A 20,853-nucleotide genomic window follows, 5' to 3' on the forward strand; every position below is an offset into this window, starting at 1 on the left:
CACAAAGAAGAATTCCATATGAATTTCAGCATCATTTACTAGATCTGAGAAGACTGTCTTTGGTATTTTGATTGGTATCGCATTGAATCTATAAATTGCTTTTGGGAGAATGGACATTTTGATGATATTGATTCTTTCAATCCATGAGCATGGAAGATTTTTCCATTTTTGGTATCCTCTTCTATTTCTTTAAGATTTTGTAATTCGCATCATAGAGATCTTTGAAATCCTTGGTTAGGTTTATTCCAAGGTATTTGATTGTCTTTGTGGCTATTGTGACTGGGATTGATCTTAGAAGTTCTTTCTTGGCTGGCCCCATGGCTCAACAAGCTAATCCTCCAACTGCGGTGCCAGCACCTGGGGTTCTAGTCCTGGTTGGGGTGCCAGATTCTGTCCCGGTTGCCCCTCTCCAGCCCAGCTCTCTGCTATGGCCCGGGATTTCAGTGGAGGATGACCCAAGTCCTTGGGCCCTGAACCCACATGGGAGACGAGGAGAAGCAGCTGGCTCCTGGCTTCGGATCAGCGCAATGCACTGGCAGCAGCATGCCGGCCACAGTGGCCAATGGAGGGTGAGCCGACAGCAAACGAAGACCTTTCTCTCTGTCTCTCTCTCTCACTGTCCACCCTGCCTATCAGAAAAAAAATAAAGTTCTTTCGCAGCCATGGCATTGCCTGTTGATATTTGTGCATTGATTTTATATCCTGCTACTTTGCCAAACTCTTCTATAAGTTCCTTCGCAATTCGTATCTCTTTAATTTCTTTTTCTTACCTAATGGCTCTAGCTAAAAGTTCCAGAACTATATTGAATAGCATTAGTGAGAGTGGCATCTCTGTATGGTACCATATATCAGTGGAAATGCTTCCAATTTTTCCCCATTCAATAGGATGATGGCCATGGGTTTTCCATAAATTGGTTTGATTGTATTGAGGAATGTTCCTTCTATACCCAGTTTGCTTAGAGTTTTCATCATGAAAGGGTGTTGAATTTTATCGGATGCTTTCTCTGCATCTATTGAAATAATCATATGGTTTTTCTTCTGCAGTCTGTTAATGTGGTGTATCACACTGATTGATTTGCAATTATTGAACCATCCCTGCATACCAGGGATAAATCCCACTTGGTCTGGGTGGATGATCTTTCTGATGTGTTGTTGCATTCTATTGGCGAGAATTTTACTGAGGATTTTTGCATCTATGTTCATCAGGGATATTGGTCTGTAATTCTCTTTCAATGCTGCATCTTTCTCTGGCTTAGGAATTAAGGTGATGCTGGCTTCATAGAAAGAATTTGGGAGGACTCCCTCTTTTTCAATTGTTCTGAATAGTTTGAGAAGAATTGGAGTTAGTTCTTCTTTAAATGTCTGGTAGAATTCAGCAGTGAATCCATCTGGTCCTGGGCTTTTCTTTGTTGGGAGGGCCCTTATTACTGTTTCAATTTCTGTCTCAGTTATGGGTCTGTTTAGGTTTTCGATGTCTTCCTGGTTCAATTTAGGTAGGTTGCATGTGTCCAGGAATCTATCCATTTCTGATAGGTTTCCCTGTTTGCTGGCATACAAGTCCTTGTAGTAATTTCTGATGATTCTTTTTATTTCTGTGGTGTCTGTTGTTACATTTCCTTTCTCATCTCTGATTTTATTGATTTGGGTCTTTTCTCTTCTTTTTTCAGTTAGTTGGGCCAATGGGGTGTCAATTTTGTTTATTTTTTCAAAAAACCAGCTCCTCGTTTGGCTGATTTTTTGTTTTTTTTTTTGGATTCAATCCTGTTGATTTCTTCTCTGATTTTAATTATTTCTCTTCTCCTACTAGATTTGGGTCTGGTTTGCTGTAGGTTTTCTAGATCCTTGAGGTGAATTGAAAGCTCATCGATTTAGTGCCTTTGCAATTTCTTGATGTAGCCACCTATTGATATAAACTTTCCTCTTAACACTGCGGCAGCAGCGATGGTGGAATAGGAAGGGAGCACACTGATAGTCTGGGGAGAGACAGTTTAATAAAAGTGGAGATACTGCAGGTTCAAGGAAGAGTAGGGGAAGAAACAGCAGACGAAACTCTTCTGGAACGAATTATTCACAGTGGACTTGTGTGGAGAGCGTGGGAGCCCACAGGTCGGGACCCCAGCAGCAGACTCAACACACCAGCACTGGAACGCGAGGTGAGCCAAACCTCAATAGCCCGAGACACCGGCAGGCAAGCGGAAAGAGCAGACTAGAGGGAACGACCCTGGGGGGGAAAGTTCACCAGGCTAACTAGAAGAGAGAGAGAGAAAAAAAGTGACCGAACGAACATGGGTTTCTCTCTCTCCGCTCACCTCTCAAAGGCGAGCAAGACAAAGAGCAGGCGCCATCTTGGACATACGTCATAAGCAGAGCGAACTCAGGTCTGCACAGGCCCTGAGCCTAGCAGAAAAACCTGACTCTGGGTGGGGTGAATTAACAGGAGATTAGGACCTAGTGAATTTGTGGTGCTACTGAACTGAGACTGTGAAAAAAGAGACGGTGGGGGAGAGAACTCACGGAATTCACATGAGTACTCTCCAGAGACGCTACAATTCCGTAACTTTGGCAACCCAGTGGGAGACTGGAGGAGAATCTGAGCCCACTCTGAGGGCAGAACAGATTCCCTGTGTGGTCCTTGGGAAAGAACTTCCAATCTCTGGCTCGTGTGGGTATATCATTTGCCTGCTAACTACCTCCAACTTCGTTCAGCTGTGCAGAATTACTTCCCTTTTGAATCAAAAAAAGAAAGAAAGAGAGAGAGAGAGATCTACCACGCCTAACCTGGGAGTGTCACCTTTGGCACACCAAAAAGAGCTCTCAGGCCACACCCATCTCAAGCCTCTAAGGCTCCATCAAAAACAGACAGTCCACTTAATCTAGAGTCATAGTATAACAAGAAAAAGCACCACAGTGAAGAAACCAAGTATCTCCAACATGCCAAATAACAAACGCAAAAACCGAGGTAATAAAAACAAGGAAGACACTATGAAGCCCCCAAATGAAAAAGACACCCCAATTCAAGATTATGAAGATGATGAGATAGAAGAAATGCAAGAAGCAGATCTCAAAAAATTGATAAGAACATTAAGAAGTCCTCAAAAACAAATTCTTGAACTACAGAAATCCTTAATGGACAAGATAGAAAATCTCTCTCATGAAAATGAAATCTTAAGGAGGAATCAAAATTACATGAAACAACTAGTGCAACAGGAAACTGTGATAGTGATGAGAAATCATAATGAAGTGAAGAATTCAATAGATCAAATGAAAAACACATTAGAGAGCCTTACAAACAGAATGGGTGAAGCAGAAGAGAGAATATCGGACTTAGAAGACAGAGAACAGGAAAGGATACAGTCAGACCAAAGAAAAGAAGAGGAAATTAGAAATCTAAAACATATTGTCAGGAATCTACAGGATACTATTAAAAAACCCAACATTCGGGTTCTAGGAGTTCCTGAAGGCATGGAGAGGGAGAAAGGATTAGAAGGCCTTTTTAGTGAGATATTAGCAGAAAATTTCCCAGGTTTGGAGAAGGACAGAGACATCCTAGAACAGGAAGCTCATAGAACCCCTAATAAACACAACCAAAAGAGATCCTCACCACGACACGTTGTAATTAAAGTCTCCACAGTGAAACATAAAGAAAAGATCCTAAAATGTGCAAGAGAGAAACGTCAGATTACTCTCAGAGGATCTCCAATCAGACTCACAGCTGACTTCTCATCAGAAACGCTACAAGCTAGAAGGGAATGGCGAGATATAGCCCAGGTACTAAGAGAGAAAAACTGCCAGCCCAGAATATTATATCCTGCTAAGCTCTCATTTGTGAATGAAGGTGAAATAAAGACTTTTCATAGCAAACAGAAATTGAAAGAATTTGTCGCCACTCGTCCAGCCCTGCAAAAGATGCTTAAAGATGTGTTGCACACAGAAACATAGAAACACGGTCATCAATATGAAAGAAGGTAAAGGAAGGAAACCTCACAGCGAAAAATCACAGGGAATTCAAAGCATATATTAGAACTTATCTTTGGCAAATGGCAGGGCAAAGTTACCACTTATCAATAGTCACATTGAAAAAAAAAAATTTTTGGATTAACAGACAAAAAAAAAATATATAAAAAAATATAATAGTCACATTGAACATTAATGGCCTGAACTGTCCAGTTAAAAGACACCGATTGGCAGACTGGCTTAAGGAACAAAACCCATCTATTTGCTGCTTACAAGAAACACATCTTTCCAACAAAGATGCAAACAGACTGAAAGTGAAAGGCTGGAAAAAGATATACCATGCCAACAGAAATGAAAAAAGAGCGGGCGTAGCCATCTTAATATCGGACAGCATAAACTTTACCACAAAAACTGTTAAGAGAGACAAAGAGGGGCACTATATAATGATTAAGGGATCAATTCAACAGGAAGATATAACAATTATCAATGTATATGCACCTATCTACAGGGCACCGGTTTATCTAAAAGATTTGTTAAGGGACTTAAAGGGAGACTTAGACCCCAATACAATAGTACTGGGGACTTCAATACTCCACTCAGAAATAGACAGATCAACAGGACAGAAGATCAACAAGGATACAGTAGATTTAAACGACACTATAGCCCAAATGGATCTAACAGATATATACAGAACTTTCAATCCTACAGCTAAAGATTTTACATTCTTCCCAGCAGTACATGGAAGCTTCTCTAGGATTGACCACATACTAGGCCATAAAGCAAGTCTCGGTAAATTCAAAAGAATGAGAATCATACCAAGCAGCTTCTCAGACCATAAAGGAATGAAGTTGGAAATTAGCAACTCAGGAATCCCTAGAGCATACGCAAACACATGGAGATTGAACAACATGCTCCTGAATGAACAATGGGTCATAGAAGAAATTAAAAGAGAAATCAAAAGTTTTCTGGAAGTAAATGAGGATAATAGCACAACATACCAAAACTTATAGGATGTAATTCTCTTTCAATGCTGCATCTTTTTCTGGCTTAGGGATTAAGGTGATGCTGGCTTCATAGAAAGAATTTGGGAGGACTCCCTCTTTTTCAATTGTTCTGAATAGTTTGAGAAGAATTGGAGTTAGTTCTTCTTTAAATGTCTGGTAGAATTCAGCAGTGAATCCATCTGGTCCTGGGCTTTTCTTTGTTGGGAGGGCCTTTATTATTGTTTCAATTTCTGTCTCAGTTATGGGTCTGTTTAGGTTTTCGATGTCTTCCTGGTTCAATTTAGGTAGGTTGCATGTGTCCAGGAATCTATCCATTTCTGATAGGTTTCCCTGTTTGCTGGCATACAAGTCCTTGTAGTAATTTCTGATGATTCTTTTTATTTCTGTGGTGTCTGTTGTTACATTTCCTTTTTCATCTCTGATTTTATTGATTTGGGTCTTTTCTCTTCTTTTTTCAGTTAGTTGGGCCAATGGGGTGTCAATTTTGTTTATTTTTTCAAAAAACCAGCTCCTCGTTTGGCTGATTTTTTGTTATTTTTTTTGGATTCAATCCTGTTGATTTCTTCTCTGATTTTAATTATTTCTCTTCTCCTACTAGATTTGGGTCTGTTTGCTGCAGATTTTCTAGATCCTTGAGATGCAGTGAAAGCTCATCTATTTGGTGCCTTTCCAATTTCTTCATGTAGGCGCCTATTGATATAAACTTTCCTCTAACCACTGCTGTTGCTGCGTCCCATAAGTTTTGGTATGTTGTGCTGCTATCCTCATTTACTTCCAGAAAATTTTTGATTTCTCTTTTAATTTCTTCTATTACCCATTTTTCATTCAGGTGCATGTTGTTCAATCTCCATGTGTTTGCGTATGCTCTAGGGATTCCTGAGTTGCTAATTTCCAACTTCATTCCTTTATGGTCTGAGAAGCTGCATGGTATGATTCTCATTCTTTTGAATTTGCTGAGACTTGCTTTATGGACTAGTATGTGGTCAATCCTAGAGAAGCTTCCATGTACTGCTGGGAAGAATATAAATGCTTTCTGTGTAGGATGAAAAGTTCTTTAGATACCTGTTAGATCCATTTGGGCTATAGTGTCAATTAAATCTGCTGTTTCCTTGTTGATCTTCTGTCCTGTTGATCTGTCTATTTCTGAGTGGAGTATTGAAGTCCCCAGTACTATTGTATTGGGGTCTAAGTCTCCCTTTAAGTCCCTTAACAAATCTTTTAGATAAACCGGTGCCCTGTAGATAGGTGCATATACATTGATAATTGTTATATCTTCCTGTTGAATTGATCCCTTAATCATTATATAGTGCCCCTCTTTGTCTCTCTTAACAGTTTTTGTGGTAAAGTTTATGCTGTCCGATATTAAGATGGCTACGCCCGCTCTTTTTTCATTTCTGTTGGCATGGTATATCTTTTTCCAGCCTTTCACTTTCAGTCTGTTTGCATCTTTGTTGGAAAGATGTGTTTCTTGTAAGCAGCAAATAGATGGGTTTTGTTCCTTAAGCCAGTCTGCCAATCGGTGTCTTTTTTTTTTCCAATCGGTGTCTTTTAACTGGACAGTTCAGGCCATTAATGTTCAATGTGACTATTGATAAGTGGTAACTTTGCCCTGCCATTTGCCAAAGATAAGTTCTAATATATGCTTTGAATTCCCTGTGATTTTTCGCTGTGAGGTTTCCTTCCTTTACCTTCTTTCATATTGATGACCGTGTTTCTATGTTTCTGTGTGCAACACATCTTTAAGCATCTTTTGCAGGGCTGGACGAGTGGCGACAAATTCTTTCAATTTCTGTTTGCAATGAAAAGTCTTTATTTCACCTTCATTCACAAATGAGAGCTTAGCAGGATATAATATTCTGGGCTGGCAGTTTTTCTCTCTTAGTACCTGGGCTATATCTCGCCATTCCCTTCTAGCTTGTAGCGTTTCTGATGAGAAGTCAGCTGTGAGTCTGATTGGAGATCCTCTGAGAGTAATCTGACGTTTCTCTCTTGCACATTTTAGGATCTTTTCTTTATGTTTCACTGTGGAGACTTTAATTACAACGTGTCGTGGTGAGGATCTCTTTTGGTTGTGTTTATTAGGGGTTCTATGAGCTTCCTGTTCTAGGATGTCTCTGTCCTTCTCCAAACCTGGGAAATTTTCTGCTAATATCTCACTAAAAAGGCCTTCTAATCCTTTCTCCCTCTCCATGCCTTCAGGAACTCCTAGAACCCGAATGTTGGGTTTTTTAATAGTATCCTGTAGATTCCTGACAATATGTTTTAGATTTCTAATTTCCTCTTCTTTTCTTTGGTCTGACTGTATCCTTTCCTGTTCTCTGTCTTCTAAGTCCGATATTCTCTCTTCTGCTTCACCCATTCTGTTTGTAAGGCTCTCTAATGTGTTTTTCATTTGATCTATTGAATTCTTCACTTCATTATGATTTCTCATCACTATCACAGTTTCCTGTTGCACTAGTTGTTTCATGTAATTTTGATTCCTCCTTAAGATTTCATTTTCATGAGAGAGATTTTCTATCTTGTCCATTAAGGATTTCTGTAGTTCAAGAATTTGTTTTTGAGGACTTCTTAATGTTCTTATCAATTTTTTGAGATCTGCTTCTTGCATTTCTTCTATCTCATCATCTTCATAATCTTGAATTGGGGTGTCTTTTTCATTTGGGGGCGTCATAGTGTCTTCCTTGTTCTTGTTACCTCAGTTGTTGCATTTGTTGTTTGGCATATTGAGATATTCTTTGGTTTCTTCACTGCGGTGCTTTTTCTTGTTATACTATGACTCTAGATTAAGTGGACTGTCTGCTTTTGATGGAGCCTTAGAGGCTGGAGATGGGTGTGGCCTGAGAGCTCTGTTTGGTTCCTTAGAGTTAAGAGTGTGCCAAAGGTGACACTCCCAGATTAGGAGTGGTAAATATCTCTCTCTTTCCTTCTTTCTTTTTTTGATTCATAAGGGAAGTAATTCCGCACAGCTCGCATTCCAGCATTGGTGTGCTGAGTCTGCCACTGGTGTCCTGAACTGTGGGCTCCCACGCTCTTCACGCAGGTCCACTGTGAATTACTCGTTCCTGAAGAGTTTCTTCTGCTGTTTCTTCCCCTACGCTTCCTTGAACCAGCAGTATCTCCACTTTTATTAAACTGTCTCTCCCCGGACTATCAGTGTGCTCCCTTCCTATTCCGCCATCTTGGAGCTTTCCCCTGGTGTTTTTTTAAGAAGTCTTTGCCTATGCCAAGGTCTTTCAGGGTTTCCCCAATTTTCTCTAATATTGTGATGATATCCAGTTGTATATTTAGGTCTTTAATCCATTTGTAATGGATTTTTGTGTAAGGCGTAAGGTAGGGGTCTTGCTGCATATTTCTGCATGTGGAGATCCAGTTTCCCTAGCACCATTTTTTGAACAGTTTTTCCTTAGTCCAGGTATTGATTTTAGCTCCTTTGTCAAAGATAAGTTGGTTGTAAATGTGTGGATTGACTTCTGGTATTTCTATTCAGTTCCATTGGTCTATCCATCTGTTTTTGTACCAGCAACATGCTAGTTTGATTATAACTGCCCTGTAGTATGTCATGAAATCTGGTATTGTGATGCTTCTGGCTTTGTTTTTGCTTTATAAGACTAATTTAGTTGTTCAGGATTTCCTGTGTAGGAAACTGACTTTCTTAAGCAAATTACCTACACTACTTACATCAATTAGATTTTATCACTTTTCCACTCAGCCATTGTTACAAGATGATACATATCTGTTATAATTCTACTACATTGTATCACATATGTAGAGTCCCATAATTCCTTCATATTAAAATATTTCTCCATTATAAAATATCATTGGGTACTCCTTTAAACTTACACTCACCCCATCCCAATTTCCAAAACCTAAAAAAAAAACTGTTATGTCATGCATCTCTATAGAATTTTCATTTCTAAAAATGTTATAAAAGTGGAATCACAGATGGTTTAAAATTTTTCACTCAGCATCTTGCCCTCAAGATCCATCCAAGTTGTAGCATGCATGAGCAGTTTTTTGTTGGTTGTTTTAATTGAAGAGTAGTGTTCCATTATATGGAAGTATTAAGCTTTGTTTCACTAATCACAATAAAGTACATTTGGTTGGTTTCCAGCATGGCCATTATAAATAAAGGTATTATGAAACTATGTGTACATATGTTTAGATGAAAATCATTTTCTGCCACTTGGGATTTATGCCAGGGGTGAATTGCTCAGGTGACATGATTAAATAGATATTGAACTTTTCTAGAAAATACAAAAGAATTTCCAAAGTAGTTGAAGCAATTTGCTTTCTAATCAGCATTAGAAGATTCAGTTTCTCTAAACCTCTGCCAATAACTGAACTATGATTTTAGCCACTCTAAGAAATGTATTATGGCATCTATTGTGGATGCCTGTGAGGTCTCTCTTCTTGCTTGGAGATGAGACCTGGGGCCTGTGCACTTGTGTCTGTATTTTAATCTAATTTTTGTACAGATACAAGTCCACATTGGATTAAACCCACCCTAACAGTGTCATTTTAGTGCAATTACCTCTTTAAAGACTCCAACTCCTCTAAGAGTCAAAGGGAGCACATAAACAAGTCTAGTATCTGCTAACACCAACCGATAGAATAAATAAAGGGGAGAGTGATCCAACATGGGAAGTGAGATACTCAGCAGACTCATAGAATGGCGGATGTCCTAAATAGCACTCTGGCCTCAGAATCAGCCCTAAAGGCACTCAGATCTGGCTGAAAAGCCCATGAGAGTATTTCAGGCATGGAAAGCCAAGACACTCTGGCAAAAAGATCTCTGTGAGTGAGATCCCAGTGGAAGGAACGGGTCTTCAAAGAGGGAGGTGCCTTTCTCTGAAGGGAGGAGAGAACCTCCACTTTGACTATGACCGTGTCTGAACAAGATAAGAGTCGGAGAACTCAAGGGGCTTCCATAGCCTTGGAAACTCATAACTGGTGCATGGGGAGATTACTGATGCCATAAACAGGAGTGTCAATTGGTAAAGTCAACAACAGGAGTCACTGTGCACTTACTCCTCATGTAGGATCTCTGTCCTTAACGTGCTGTACACTGAGGCTTAATGCTATAACGAGTACTCAAACAGTATATTTCACTTTGTGTTTCTATGGGGGTGCAAATGACTGAAATCTTTACTTAATGTACACTAAACTGATCTTCTGTAAAAAAAAAAAAAAAAAAGAAAGAAATTATCAATTCCCAACTTGACTCTCACTGGGATTAAACATGACAATAGGTCTGATCTGATTTCATCATCATTTAAAAAATCATCTATTATTTTTCACTTTATGTTTCTGTGTGGGAGCAAACTGTTGAAATACTTACTTAAGGTATACTAAGCTGATCTTCTGTATATTAAGATAATCGAAAATGAATCTTGATGTGAATGGAAGGGGAGAGGGAGTGGGAAGGGGGAGGGTTGTGGGTGGGAGGGACGGTATGGGGGGGGAAGCCATTGTAACACATGAGTCATACTTTGGAAATTTATATTCATTAAATAAAAGATAAAAAAAGGAAAAAAAGACTCCAACTCCTGTTATTATTAAGTAAATGGAAAGTATGTTATTGCAAAAATTAAAGAAAATAAAAGAAAGGAAGGAAAACAGGAGATTAAGGGAAGACATGAAATCTGCTCTCTTTATATGAAAAAAAAATTTTAAAGCGATTCCTTTTCCAATGCAGTCAAATGTTCAGATATTTGGGATTTGGATTTTAACATGGGAATGTTGTATGGAAATAATTTACACCACAAAGGGTCCTTATGAAATAAATATTTTCAAAATAAATTCATTGCAGAACATCACCGAACATTTAAAATACCTTAAAATTCAAATCTCTCTCTCTCTCTCTTTTTTTTTTTTTTGGTAGTCAAGTTTTATTGTAAAATAAGAAACCGATATAAAAAGGGGATATAAAAAGGGAAGAGGACTGGGGGTGATAAATGCAAGGTGCAAAAGAAATTGACCCTGAGCACTGGGGGGAAAGTGGAACAGGTCTTAGTAGACACAGACGGTACATGATGGAATCCTCCAGGCATGAGATGGGGCCATTATCACTAAAAGGCTGGGCAGGATTTGGCTGCACCAGCACAGACCAGCTGCCCAACCGTGAAGCTGTCAACCCAGCCAGCAGGAGGGCAGGGAACCAGCACCCACGAGGGGGCCATGTCCCAGCCACCCTATAATAAAGGGTGCTTTCCAGGCCAGTCGCACAGCATTTCATTAATCCTCACAGCAGACCCCGTGAGGTAGGCATGATCGGCATTTCATGAAGTCATGGCTGTGTCCCTGCTCAGCACAGTGGGAGGGCTGGGCTTCCCACCCAGCTAGGACTGCTTCTCAGAGCATTTTTTTCCTTTTGTTTTCCCCCAAACATTCCTCACAGTCAAAATTTTAAAAGCTAAGGTTGGCCCGTCCTAGCTCCCACCACCTCCACCAGTGCAGGCCAAGGCAAGTGGAAGAATTCCTGGGAGTTCTGAGGCACACCTCTACCAAATGGGGCTAAAGCACCTGAGTCCCAAAATGCCAGGGGAGGAGGGCATGGGGGTTGTCAACGGGGGCCAGACTGAGTTGGGCCCCTCTCTCTTGAACATTGTTTTTTTATGGCGGGAGGTAGACTGCCCCTTTTTGGCCTTCAGGTAGCTGGAGTGAGCCCTGCTCCCTCCGGGCCCCTTCAAATCTCATTTTTAAAAATTACAACTAGCGGCCGGTGCCACAGCTCCTCAGTAGGCTAATCCTCCGCCTTGCGGCGCCGGCACACCGAGTTCTAGTCCCGGTCGGGGCACCGGATTCTGTCCCGCTTGCAACCTCTTCCAGGCCAGCTCTCTGCTGTGGCCAGAGAATGCAGTGGAAGATGGCCCAAGTCCTTGGGCCCTGCACCCCATGGGAGACCAGGATAAGTACCTGGCTCCTGCCATCGGATCAACGTGGTGCGCCTGCCGCAGCGCGCTGGCCGCGGCGGCCATTGGAGGGTGAACCAATGGCAAAAGGAAGACCTCTCTCACACTGTCCACTCTGCCTGTCAAAAAAAAATAAATAAAATAAATAAATAAAATTACAACTAGCTAAATATCAATGTGGCATGAGGTACATGAAGGGAAGTCATAGGGGATGAGACAATGTTTTCATATTTGCATAAATAAGTCCAAGTTTATGAAGTAAGGGGAGGAAGAAGCAGCTGATGTTATATGTGATAAACTCTTAACATTTCTATTCAGATAGTAAATGAAATGAGAATGCAATATGACAAGTGGTGGTTTCTGGAGAGAGGGATTCAGGGAGAATTTCAACCTGGATATATTCTCTGTCATTCGCAATGAGAGTATACACACAAAAACATTACCACAATGTAATGAAGATTGCAAACCAAAAAAAGCCCAAAGGAGTCAAGTCATGGCAAGCCTTGAATGTCTTATTACTTAGTGACTAAGCCCCAAAATGCAAGCAATGATCACATTGCTTGGAATTGCTGCTTGGGCATATAGTTGGCAATTAAGCCATAGAACATCAATCATGCTCAGTAAGGAGGGCCAAATGGGATGGGATAGGACAGGAAAGAGAGGAGGGAAACAGAGAGGCCCTTACTTGAGAGTTAATGGGGCAGATGCTGAGAAACATCTTGGTGAAGGTTGTGATGCAAAGGGATCTGGTCTCTGATTTGCTCTCAGTCCCTGTACAGGGAATCAAGAAGCTCTCTAGAATCCTTATAAGCCTCACTGGGTTACCAGCCTTCAGGCCAGCTCCTCATGATTTAAAGGACAAACAAGCGTCCTGGCATCATCAAAAGAGCTCTTCACCTGCAGAGAGAAGGATGGAAGAAAGGTAAGCATACTTAACAAGAAATGTCTGATTTCCAGTTACAGTTTTTGCTAAAATGTCATAGTCTAGGTTTCTACTTGTAAGCACCGAAGTCAGGGGTCATGGATGTTCCATGAGGCAAATGACAGCATCTTCTAACTGAAAGCTGGAATACAGCAGCCACAAATGTGAGAATTCCAAAGGGAGTCATGGAAAACTTTCTCCCTTCTGATCCATCTCTCCACATTCTCCCTTAATTCCAACCATTCACACCTGCTAAATTGGAGAGACGGCTGCCTCTCCCATGTATTTCATAAGAAGGTAACATGCAAACATTGAATCAGAGTTGAGCACTTGTCACCCAGGCTTCATTGTTGTACTTGATTTTCACTGTTATTCTACTTTATACATCTGGCAAGGTTCCAGGGGGTAGTAACACATTATCCAAACTGGGATAACTGAGAGCCTGTCAAATGGTGACCATTTACAAAGAGGGGCTAGGTTAAGCTGCAGTGACAAACTTCAGTCACGCATACTAAATCTAAGAATAGGAAGCATGATTTTCATCCCTAGACTTAAGAGACAGGGAAGCCTCCCCATGAGGGCAGAGAAGGATGAAGGAAAATGTTCATGGCAATGAGACAAAATCTAACATCTTATATCCTTCGGGTCCTTGGTCTATCCTTGTCTGAATGATATGGAATCATTTCTCCTCTTACCTACATCAGGGTTGTTTTTCCGGTTTGTACATTTTTTTCATTGTCACTTTTACTTAACCATCAGCCAATTGGTGAAAAAAATGCATCAAAAATGGGAAGAAACATAAAAGGGAAACCATATTGCTTATCATTTGCAATGTAAGTTCGGCTGTCTGAATGCAGACCCATAATAATAATGACTGTTTTTTAAAAAGATTTATTTATTTCAAATCAAAGCAATAGAGAGAGAGAGAGAAACAGTGAAAGAGAGAGAGAGAAAGAGAGAGAGAGAGGGAGAAACAGATCTATCATCTGCTGGTTCACTTTCCAGATGGCTCCAGTGGCCTCGCTGGGCCAGGACACAGCCAGGAGCCAGGAGTTCATCTGAGTCTCCTACATGGATAGCAGGGACTCAAGCATTTGTACCACCTTCTGTTGCTTTTCCCAGGCCATTAGCAGGAAGTTGGTCAGAAGCCGAGCAGCTGAGCCTCAAACTGGCACCTGTATGTGATGCCGGCGACATAGGCGACACTTTATTCATTATGCAACAACATCAGCCCCATAACAATGATTTATTTTTATTTTTTTTTATTTTTTTTTTGACAGGCAGAGTGGACAGTGAGAGAGAGAGACAGAGAGAAAGGTCTTCCTTTGCCGTTGGTTCACACTCCAATGGCCGCCGCGGCCGGCGCGCTGCGGCCGGCGCACCGCGCTGATCCGATGGCAGGAGCCAGGAGCCAGGTGCTTTTCCTGGTCTCCCATGGGGTGCACGGCCCAAGCACCTGGGCCATCCTCCACTGCACTCCCGGGCCACAGCAGAGAGCTGGCCTGGAAGAGGGGCAACCGGGACAGAATCCGGCGCCCCGACCAGGACTAGAACCCGGTGTGCCGGCGCTGCTAGGCGGAGGATTAGCCTATTGAGCCGCGGCGCCGGCCAACAATGATTTTAGTAAGTTTATTAGCTCTAGGTCTGAGGCATGGAAAGACAGACACAGGAGAAGAATGGTCTTAGAAATAAACCAGCAGTCTCTGCAGCCCCAGGTGGTTTCTTAAACTCTGTGTTCATATGAAGATTTTTGTGCAAGCTCCTCATAGGCTGAAAATGATGGGGGGGCAGGAGCAGTGGAGCACTCAGACAGGACTGCAGGAGACCTGGAGCTGGTATTATGCTTGCTCTGGATGATGTGATCTCAGGAAACTTCTTGTCATTTAAGCCTCAGATTCTTCCTGTGTAAAGTGAGGATCAGACATGAAAATCCTTTAGGGAACCCATGAGAATAGTGGGATACAAGATGAACAAAGCAGGTAAGCCTTAGTCCTTTACAGGGCCTCAGGTGTGATGAGGAGGACACCCTAAACAGAGAGGTGCTCTGAATGGGGACAGAAGAGGTCTGGGTTCCTCCCTCTTCCTTTTGGGGCCAACCTAAGCTGGGCATTTGTGTCTCTAAGAGAGCCCGTGATGGATGCATTTACTCCTGGTTGCTGCTCAGACCTTCCAAGGAGGATGTTTTCTCTTCCAACTTAAGTGCCTCCTGCCCAGGGGAATCCCTCAGAACCGCAAAGTCACAGCTGCCTTTGTGAAAGAGGAGAAGGATCCTGTGTTCTGCTTTCTGCACCTGTTTAGACTTTGCCAACCTCTATTGCTCCAATTTGATTGCTTTCACTGCCTCTTTTTTCTAAAGTTTGCTTTGGCTAGATTTCATTTGCATCCACATTTTAACTGCCTTCTTGAACTTAACTTGGAGATATCTCCCCTGCTTTCCAATCACTCATGCTTAATTGTAAGACACAGCTGGGGGATCAGAGGGTGAACCTTGAGACACCTCTGCTGCATTCATATCCACAGTGTCAGATATTAGAGGCAAATAAATCATCATTTTTATGCTCCAACTCCTTTCTTTACAAAATGGGAAAAATACTGATTTTTCACCTTACAGAAGCAAACTTGAATTAAACTTGAGCAAACCTGATAATCTCTCAATCAGTTGCTCTTAATCATGCAGATGCAAGCTATGCTCTTTCTACAAGGACATTTGCATGAACATCTCTCTCTCAATTCTAAGTGCTACCTTTTTCTACCTCCAATCACAGTCACCCCTCACAGAAATGCTTCCATCAGCAAAGGAAACTCTATTAAAGATATCTTGGGAGAGAAAATGCAGTTGGTTCATAGGAGACACTACACACAGCACACCACTTAGCAGCCTTCCATGATTGCCCCACCTTTCACTAACTCTTTTCAGGGGCACTCACACCTGGCAGTCACCCTCTGCCTCCACTTCCTTTCTGTTAGCAGTTCATCTCAGGCTCAGATCTTTCCCCTACACTGTGATTCAGTGTAGTGCTCCTCTGTATGCCTTCACTCATTGAATATGTATTGAGAAAACTTGTAGCACACGAAGCTACAAACCAAGGAGCTAAGAAGTGCTCCTGGCTTCAGTGCTGACCGTCTAGTCCACAAGGCCCTGCCGTCCTCACACCTGTGCTAACAAGAGGTCGCCTCTTCTCACGGCCCTACAGCTAGGTCTACTTTATCCTCATTGCATGGACCACTCTTAGTCATGGGGGGGGTGTATTAATCACCTCCATGTCTTTGAAATTCCTGAAACTTAAAGTGAGTTTCTGGCCCAGGGCAGGGTAATACATGGGTCCATTGCACTATCACATTGAATGAGGTTGTTTGAACCATAGAACATTTCCATGTCATTTAGATGAAATGAACTGCAAAAGAAAGACTCCAGTACGTGGAGTCAGCAGGAACATGTTGTGACTCCATGTTCAAGTAGTCCCCAACTCTTGATAAGTTATTTTTCTCTGCAAGCTTCCATTTCCACCCTCTGAAACACAGGAAAGGAATTCTCACATAACGACACAGATCTGAGGATCAGCGATATGGCAGCAAAGTTCAACTCTTTGTTTCTGTTCCCAGGGACACCAGTGGAGGCATTCCAAGCCTGAATCCAGCTATCCCAGCATGGGGGACAACACTCGCACCAATCGCAAGAGCAAGTCCATATGATGATGGAGCTTTTTATGCAGAGCGGGTGATCCTAAGCGCACTGATCATCACCATTGCCATTGTTGGGCTGGCAGGAAACGCGGCTGTGCTCTGGCTCCTGGGCTTCCGCGTGCGCAGAAACGCCTTCACTGTCTACGTCTTCAACCTTGCCGGGGCCGACTTCCTCCTGCTCAGCTGCATCCTCATAGATTTCCTGATTTTTGCCATCCATTATTTCCATCTTTCCACCTTCTCCTTCTATATAACAAATTTACTATTATTCATGACATTCTTCCCCTACATCGAGGGCCTGAGCATGCTCAGTGCCATCAGCACCGAGCGCTGCCTGTCTGTCCTGTGGCCCATCTGGTACCGCTGCCACCGCCCCAGACACCTGTCAGCTGTCATGTGCACTCTGCTCTGGGCCCTGAGTCTGGTACTGAGCATGTTGAATGGGAAATACTGTTTATACTGGGGTAACTCTTCTGACTATTTTAAGTGTATGAAAATTGATTTCACCATGGCCTCCTGGCTGATTTTCTTACTTGTGGTTCTCTTGGGGTCCAGCCTGGCTCTGCTGCTCAAGATCCTCTGTGGCTCCCACCGGGTGCCACTGACCAGGCTGTATGTGACCGTCCTGCTCACAGTGCTGGTCTTCCTGCTCTGCGGCCTGCCCTACGGCTTCTTCTTCTTCCTGGTAACCTGGATTGAGAGTTTTAATTATAAATCCTTCAACCGTACGTACCTGGTTATGACTCTTCTCTCCAGTGTTAACAGCTGCGCCAACCCCATCATTTACTTCTTCGTGGGCTCCTTTCGGCAGCGCCAGAGGCAGCCCCTCACAGAGGTTCTCCAGAGGGCTCTGCAGGGCAGTCCTGAGGACCGGGAATGAGGTGGTAGCCTGGGCTGCTGACGAACAGCCTCAGCTGTGGTCAGTCAGATGTGGCTTGGAGAGGTGACACCACCCTGCTGCACGTCACAGGTACAGCTCTGCTCTCAGCTTCAGGGTTCTGAATCAAGTCAGTGACTCCTCACCATCTTCCAGGAGGCTTACTTAACCTGACTTTTCTTGTTCGTGTTAGAGAAAGAACACTAAAATAAAAATCTCCATCATTCTTGATATGGTCAACATATTTCTCATCTTACTCTGAATATTTCTTGTCAAATGATGCTCTTTGCAGTTCCATTGCAATGGAAAGAATGTCTTCAAAAACCATAAACCTTTGTTCACAACTATTTTCTACATGAAGCTGTAGAAAAAGAATACTGCTTATTCATTAGTCAGGCAATGTTTCACTGAGGATCGTGTCCAGATACACAATGGGGGAACTGGCTGGTACAATACTTGGTTCTGAATTGCTAAGTTCTGCTAGCTCTAATTCCTGACTTGTTTAAGTTTTTGGAAGGGAACTGTCCTTAGACAGTCTCTACCTGCATAGAAACACTCCAGGAAACTGGGGTTATGAAAAGTCATCTAGAGGCATTTATCCATGGCTTGATGGCACAGTACACTCTCCCATAGACATGGGCTGAAGGAACAATGTTGTGAGTCAGGTGACCACAGAAGGTCATGTCTCCTACACTATGACTATAATGATGATGAGCACATACTCTTCTCACCTATTTGACAGCTTCCTGGGATTCAGAGAGGTTGATTTGATGCTCTTTCCTTAGGAAGATATTCTATGGATCAGGTGCCAAGATTTTAGTACAACAATGCTGGCACACAAAATTATTCATAGTTATTTATATCCAATTGAAACTTGACCCCTGTTAAAAATAAAAATGGGAATAAGAGAGGGAGGAGATGTACAGTTCAGGAAATGGTCCCTCGAACTTACCCCTACGGGTAAAGCCAAAAACTTTCCATGAAACTCCAAATCCCTATAAGTTGGCAGGTACCAATATCATCTTACTAGTTAAAGGGATCTGTTTAAGTGCTTAAGTGATCATAAAGATAGGAATAAGTGTCAAAGCAATCATATAAGCAAGAACAAGTGTCTGCTAGTAATAATAGAGTTAAAAAGGAAAGAATGATACAACATTGGAAGCAGGCCACACAGTAGACAAATAGAAGGACAAAAGCCCTAAACAGGCCTCAGAATCAGCCCTTAAGGCATTCGGGTCTTGCTAAAAAGCCTATGAGAGTTTCTCAGGCATGGAAAGCCAAGACACTTTGGCAAAAAATGATCTACATGAAGGATCTCTGTGATTGAGATCCCAGTAGAAAGGAGGGGCCATCAAAGAAGGAGGTACCATTCTCTGAAGGGAGGAGAGAACTTCCACTTGACTATGGCCCTGTCTAACTGATTTTGGAGTTTGTGGACTCAAGAGGCTTCCATAGCATTGGCAGCTCCTGATAAGAGCCTCAGGTGATCACTGACATCATAAATAAGAGTGTCAATTGTTTCATCAACAACAGGAGTCACTGTGCAATTGCTCCCCATGTAGGACCTCTGTTGTTAATGAGTTGTATTATGAGAATTAACGGTAAAACTAGTCTTCAAACAGTGTGGGGAGCAACTGGGAGCAACTCGGACTAGACTAAGTTACTGGAATTAAGACTTATTCTATGCATCTGCTCTCCCACAATATGGCGCTGAGAAGGGAGAAACAGCTTCTACACAGCTGCCTCCAGTTCCACCAATAAACTGTAGGACCTGCTCCTGATTGGAGGAGAGCAGCGTACTTGGCGTGTGGGTAGCAGAGTTGGGATTGGCGGAAGAGTACTATAAAGGAGGAGAGAGACAACATGCACCAAGAACATCTAAGAGGAACATCTGTGCAGCCCCCGAGAGAGCCGGCCGGCGGTGTGCCGCTCCCCCACGGAAGTGGGGAATGTGGCAGGGGGAACCGCCCTTCCACGGAGGTGGAAGGGATGGTAGCCAACCCAGGAAGGACCAGCAGCCAACCCGGGAAGAACCAGCAGCAAACCCGGGGAGGGCCGAGCAGACGAAAGAACAGCGCAGGGTCCTGTGTCGTTCCTCCACGAAGACGGGGAGCGACATAATGGTGCCGTGACTCGGATATGAAGCCTAGGCAGGGCTTAGTGTCGTTCCTCCATGAAGAGGGGGAGCGACAAAACAGTACATTATACTTTGTGTGTCTGTGTGGGTGCAAACTATTGAAATCTTAACTTAGTATAGAGTTGATCTTCTGTATATAAAGAAAATTAAAAATGAATCTTTTTTTTGACAGGCAGAGTGGATAGTGAGAGAGAGAGACAGAGAGAAAGGTCTTCCTTTTGCCGTTGGTTCACCCTCCAATGGCCACCACGGCTGGTGGGCTGTGGCCGGCACACCGCACTGATCCGAAGGCAGGAACCAGGTGCTTCTCCTGGTCACCTGTGGGGTGCAGGGCCCAAGCACTTGGGCCATCCTCCTCTGCCTTCCCTGGCCACAGCAGAGAGCTGGCCTGGAAGAGGGGCAACCGGGACAGAATCTGGCACCCCGACTGGGACTAGAACCTGGTGTGCCGGTGCCGCTAGGTGGAGGATTAGCCTATTGAGCCATGGCGCTGGCCAAAAATGAATCTTAATGAAGAATGAGATGAAAGAGGGAGTAGAAGGTTACACGGGATGGGGTTGGCACAGCGGGTATGGGGAGGAAGAACAGCTATAATCCAAAAGCTGTACCTATGAAATTTATATTTATTAAATAAAAGCTTTCTAAAAAATTATGGTTATAGAGATCCTACATGAGGAGTAAGTGCACAGTGACTCCTGTTGTTGACTTTACAAATTGACACTCCTGTTTATGGCATCAGTAATCTCCCTATGCACCAGTCATGAGTTTCCAAGGCTATGGAAGCCCCTTGAGTTCTCCAACTCTTATCTTGTTTAGACAAGGTCATAGTCAAAGTGGAAGTTCTCTCTTCCCTTCAGAGAAAGGTACCTCCTTCTTTGAAGACCTGTTCTTTCCACTGGGATCTCACTCACAGAGATCTGACATTTAGGTGTTTTTTTGTTTGTTTTGTTTTTGTTTTTGTTTTTGTTTTTGTTTTTGTTTTTGCCAGAGTGTCTTGGCTTTCCATGCCTGAAATACTTTCATGGGCTTTTCAGCCAGATCGGAATGCCTTTAGGGCTGATTCTGAGGCCAGAGTGCTGTTTAGGACATCTGCCATTCTATGAGTCTGCTGAGTATCTCGCTTCCCATGTTGAATCACTCTCCCCTTTATTTATTCTATCGGTTAGCATTAGCAGGTACTAGACTTGTTTATGTGCTCCCTTTGACTCTTAGTCCTTTCATTATGATCAATTGTGAACTGAAATTGATCACTTGGACTAGTGAGATGGCATTGGTACATGCCACCTTGAGTCACTGTGCACTTACTCCTCATGTAGGATCTCTGTCCTTAATGTGCTGTACATTGAGGCTTAATGCTATAACAA

The 20,853-nt window shown here is 42.7% G+C and overlaps 1 protein-coding gene across 1 annotated transcript in view; it reads left to right on the top strand.

The window, feature by feature from the left end:
* The window catches only part of LOC100337876 (mas-related G protein-coupled receptor member X1-like), a 29,270-nt gene extending 11,915 nt beyond the window's left edge, over positions 1–17,355 (top strand). Inside the window, exon 2 of the mRNA XM_070060031.2 lies at positions 16,395–17,355. Coding sequence (XP_069916132.2) covers positions 16,395–17,355 — 961 coding nt within the window. The remainder of the gene's footprint in view (positions 1–16,394) is intronic.
* Positions 17,356–20,853: the final 3,498 nt, after the last annotated feature.

This window comes from Oryctolagus cuniculus, chromosome 1 (genome assembly GCF_051225735.1).
Source record: "Oryctolagus cuniculus isolate XC-2025 breed Fujian yellow rabbit chromosome 1, ASM5122573v1, whole genome shotgun sequence".
NCBI classification, from domain to species: domain Eukaryota; kingdom Metazoa; phylum Chordata; class Mammalia; order Lagomorpha; family Leporidae; genus Oryctolagus; species Oryctolagus cuniculus.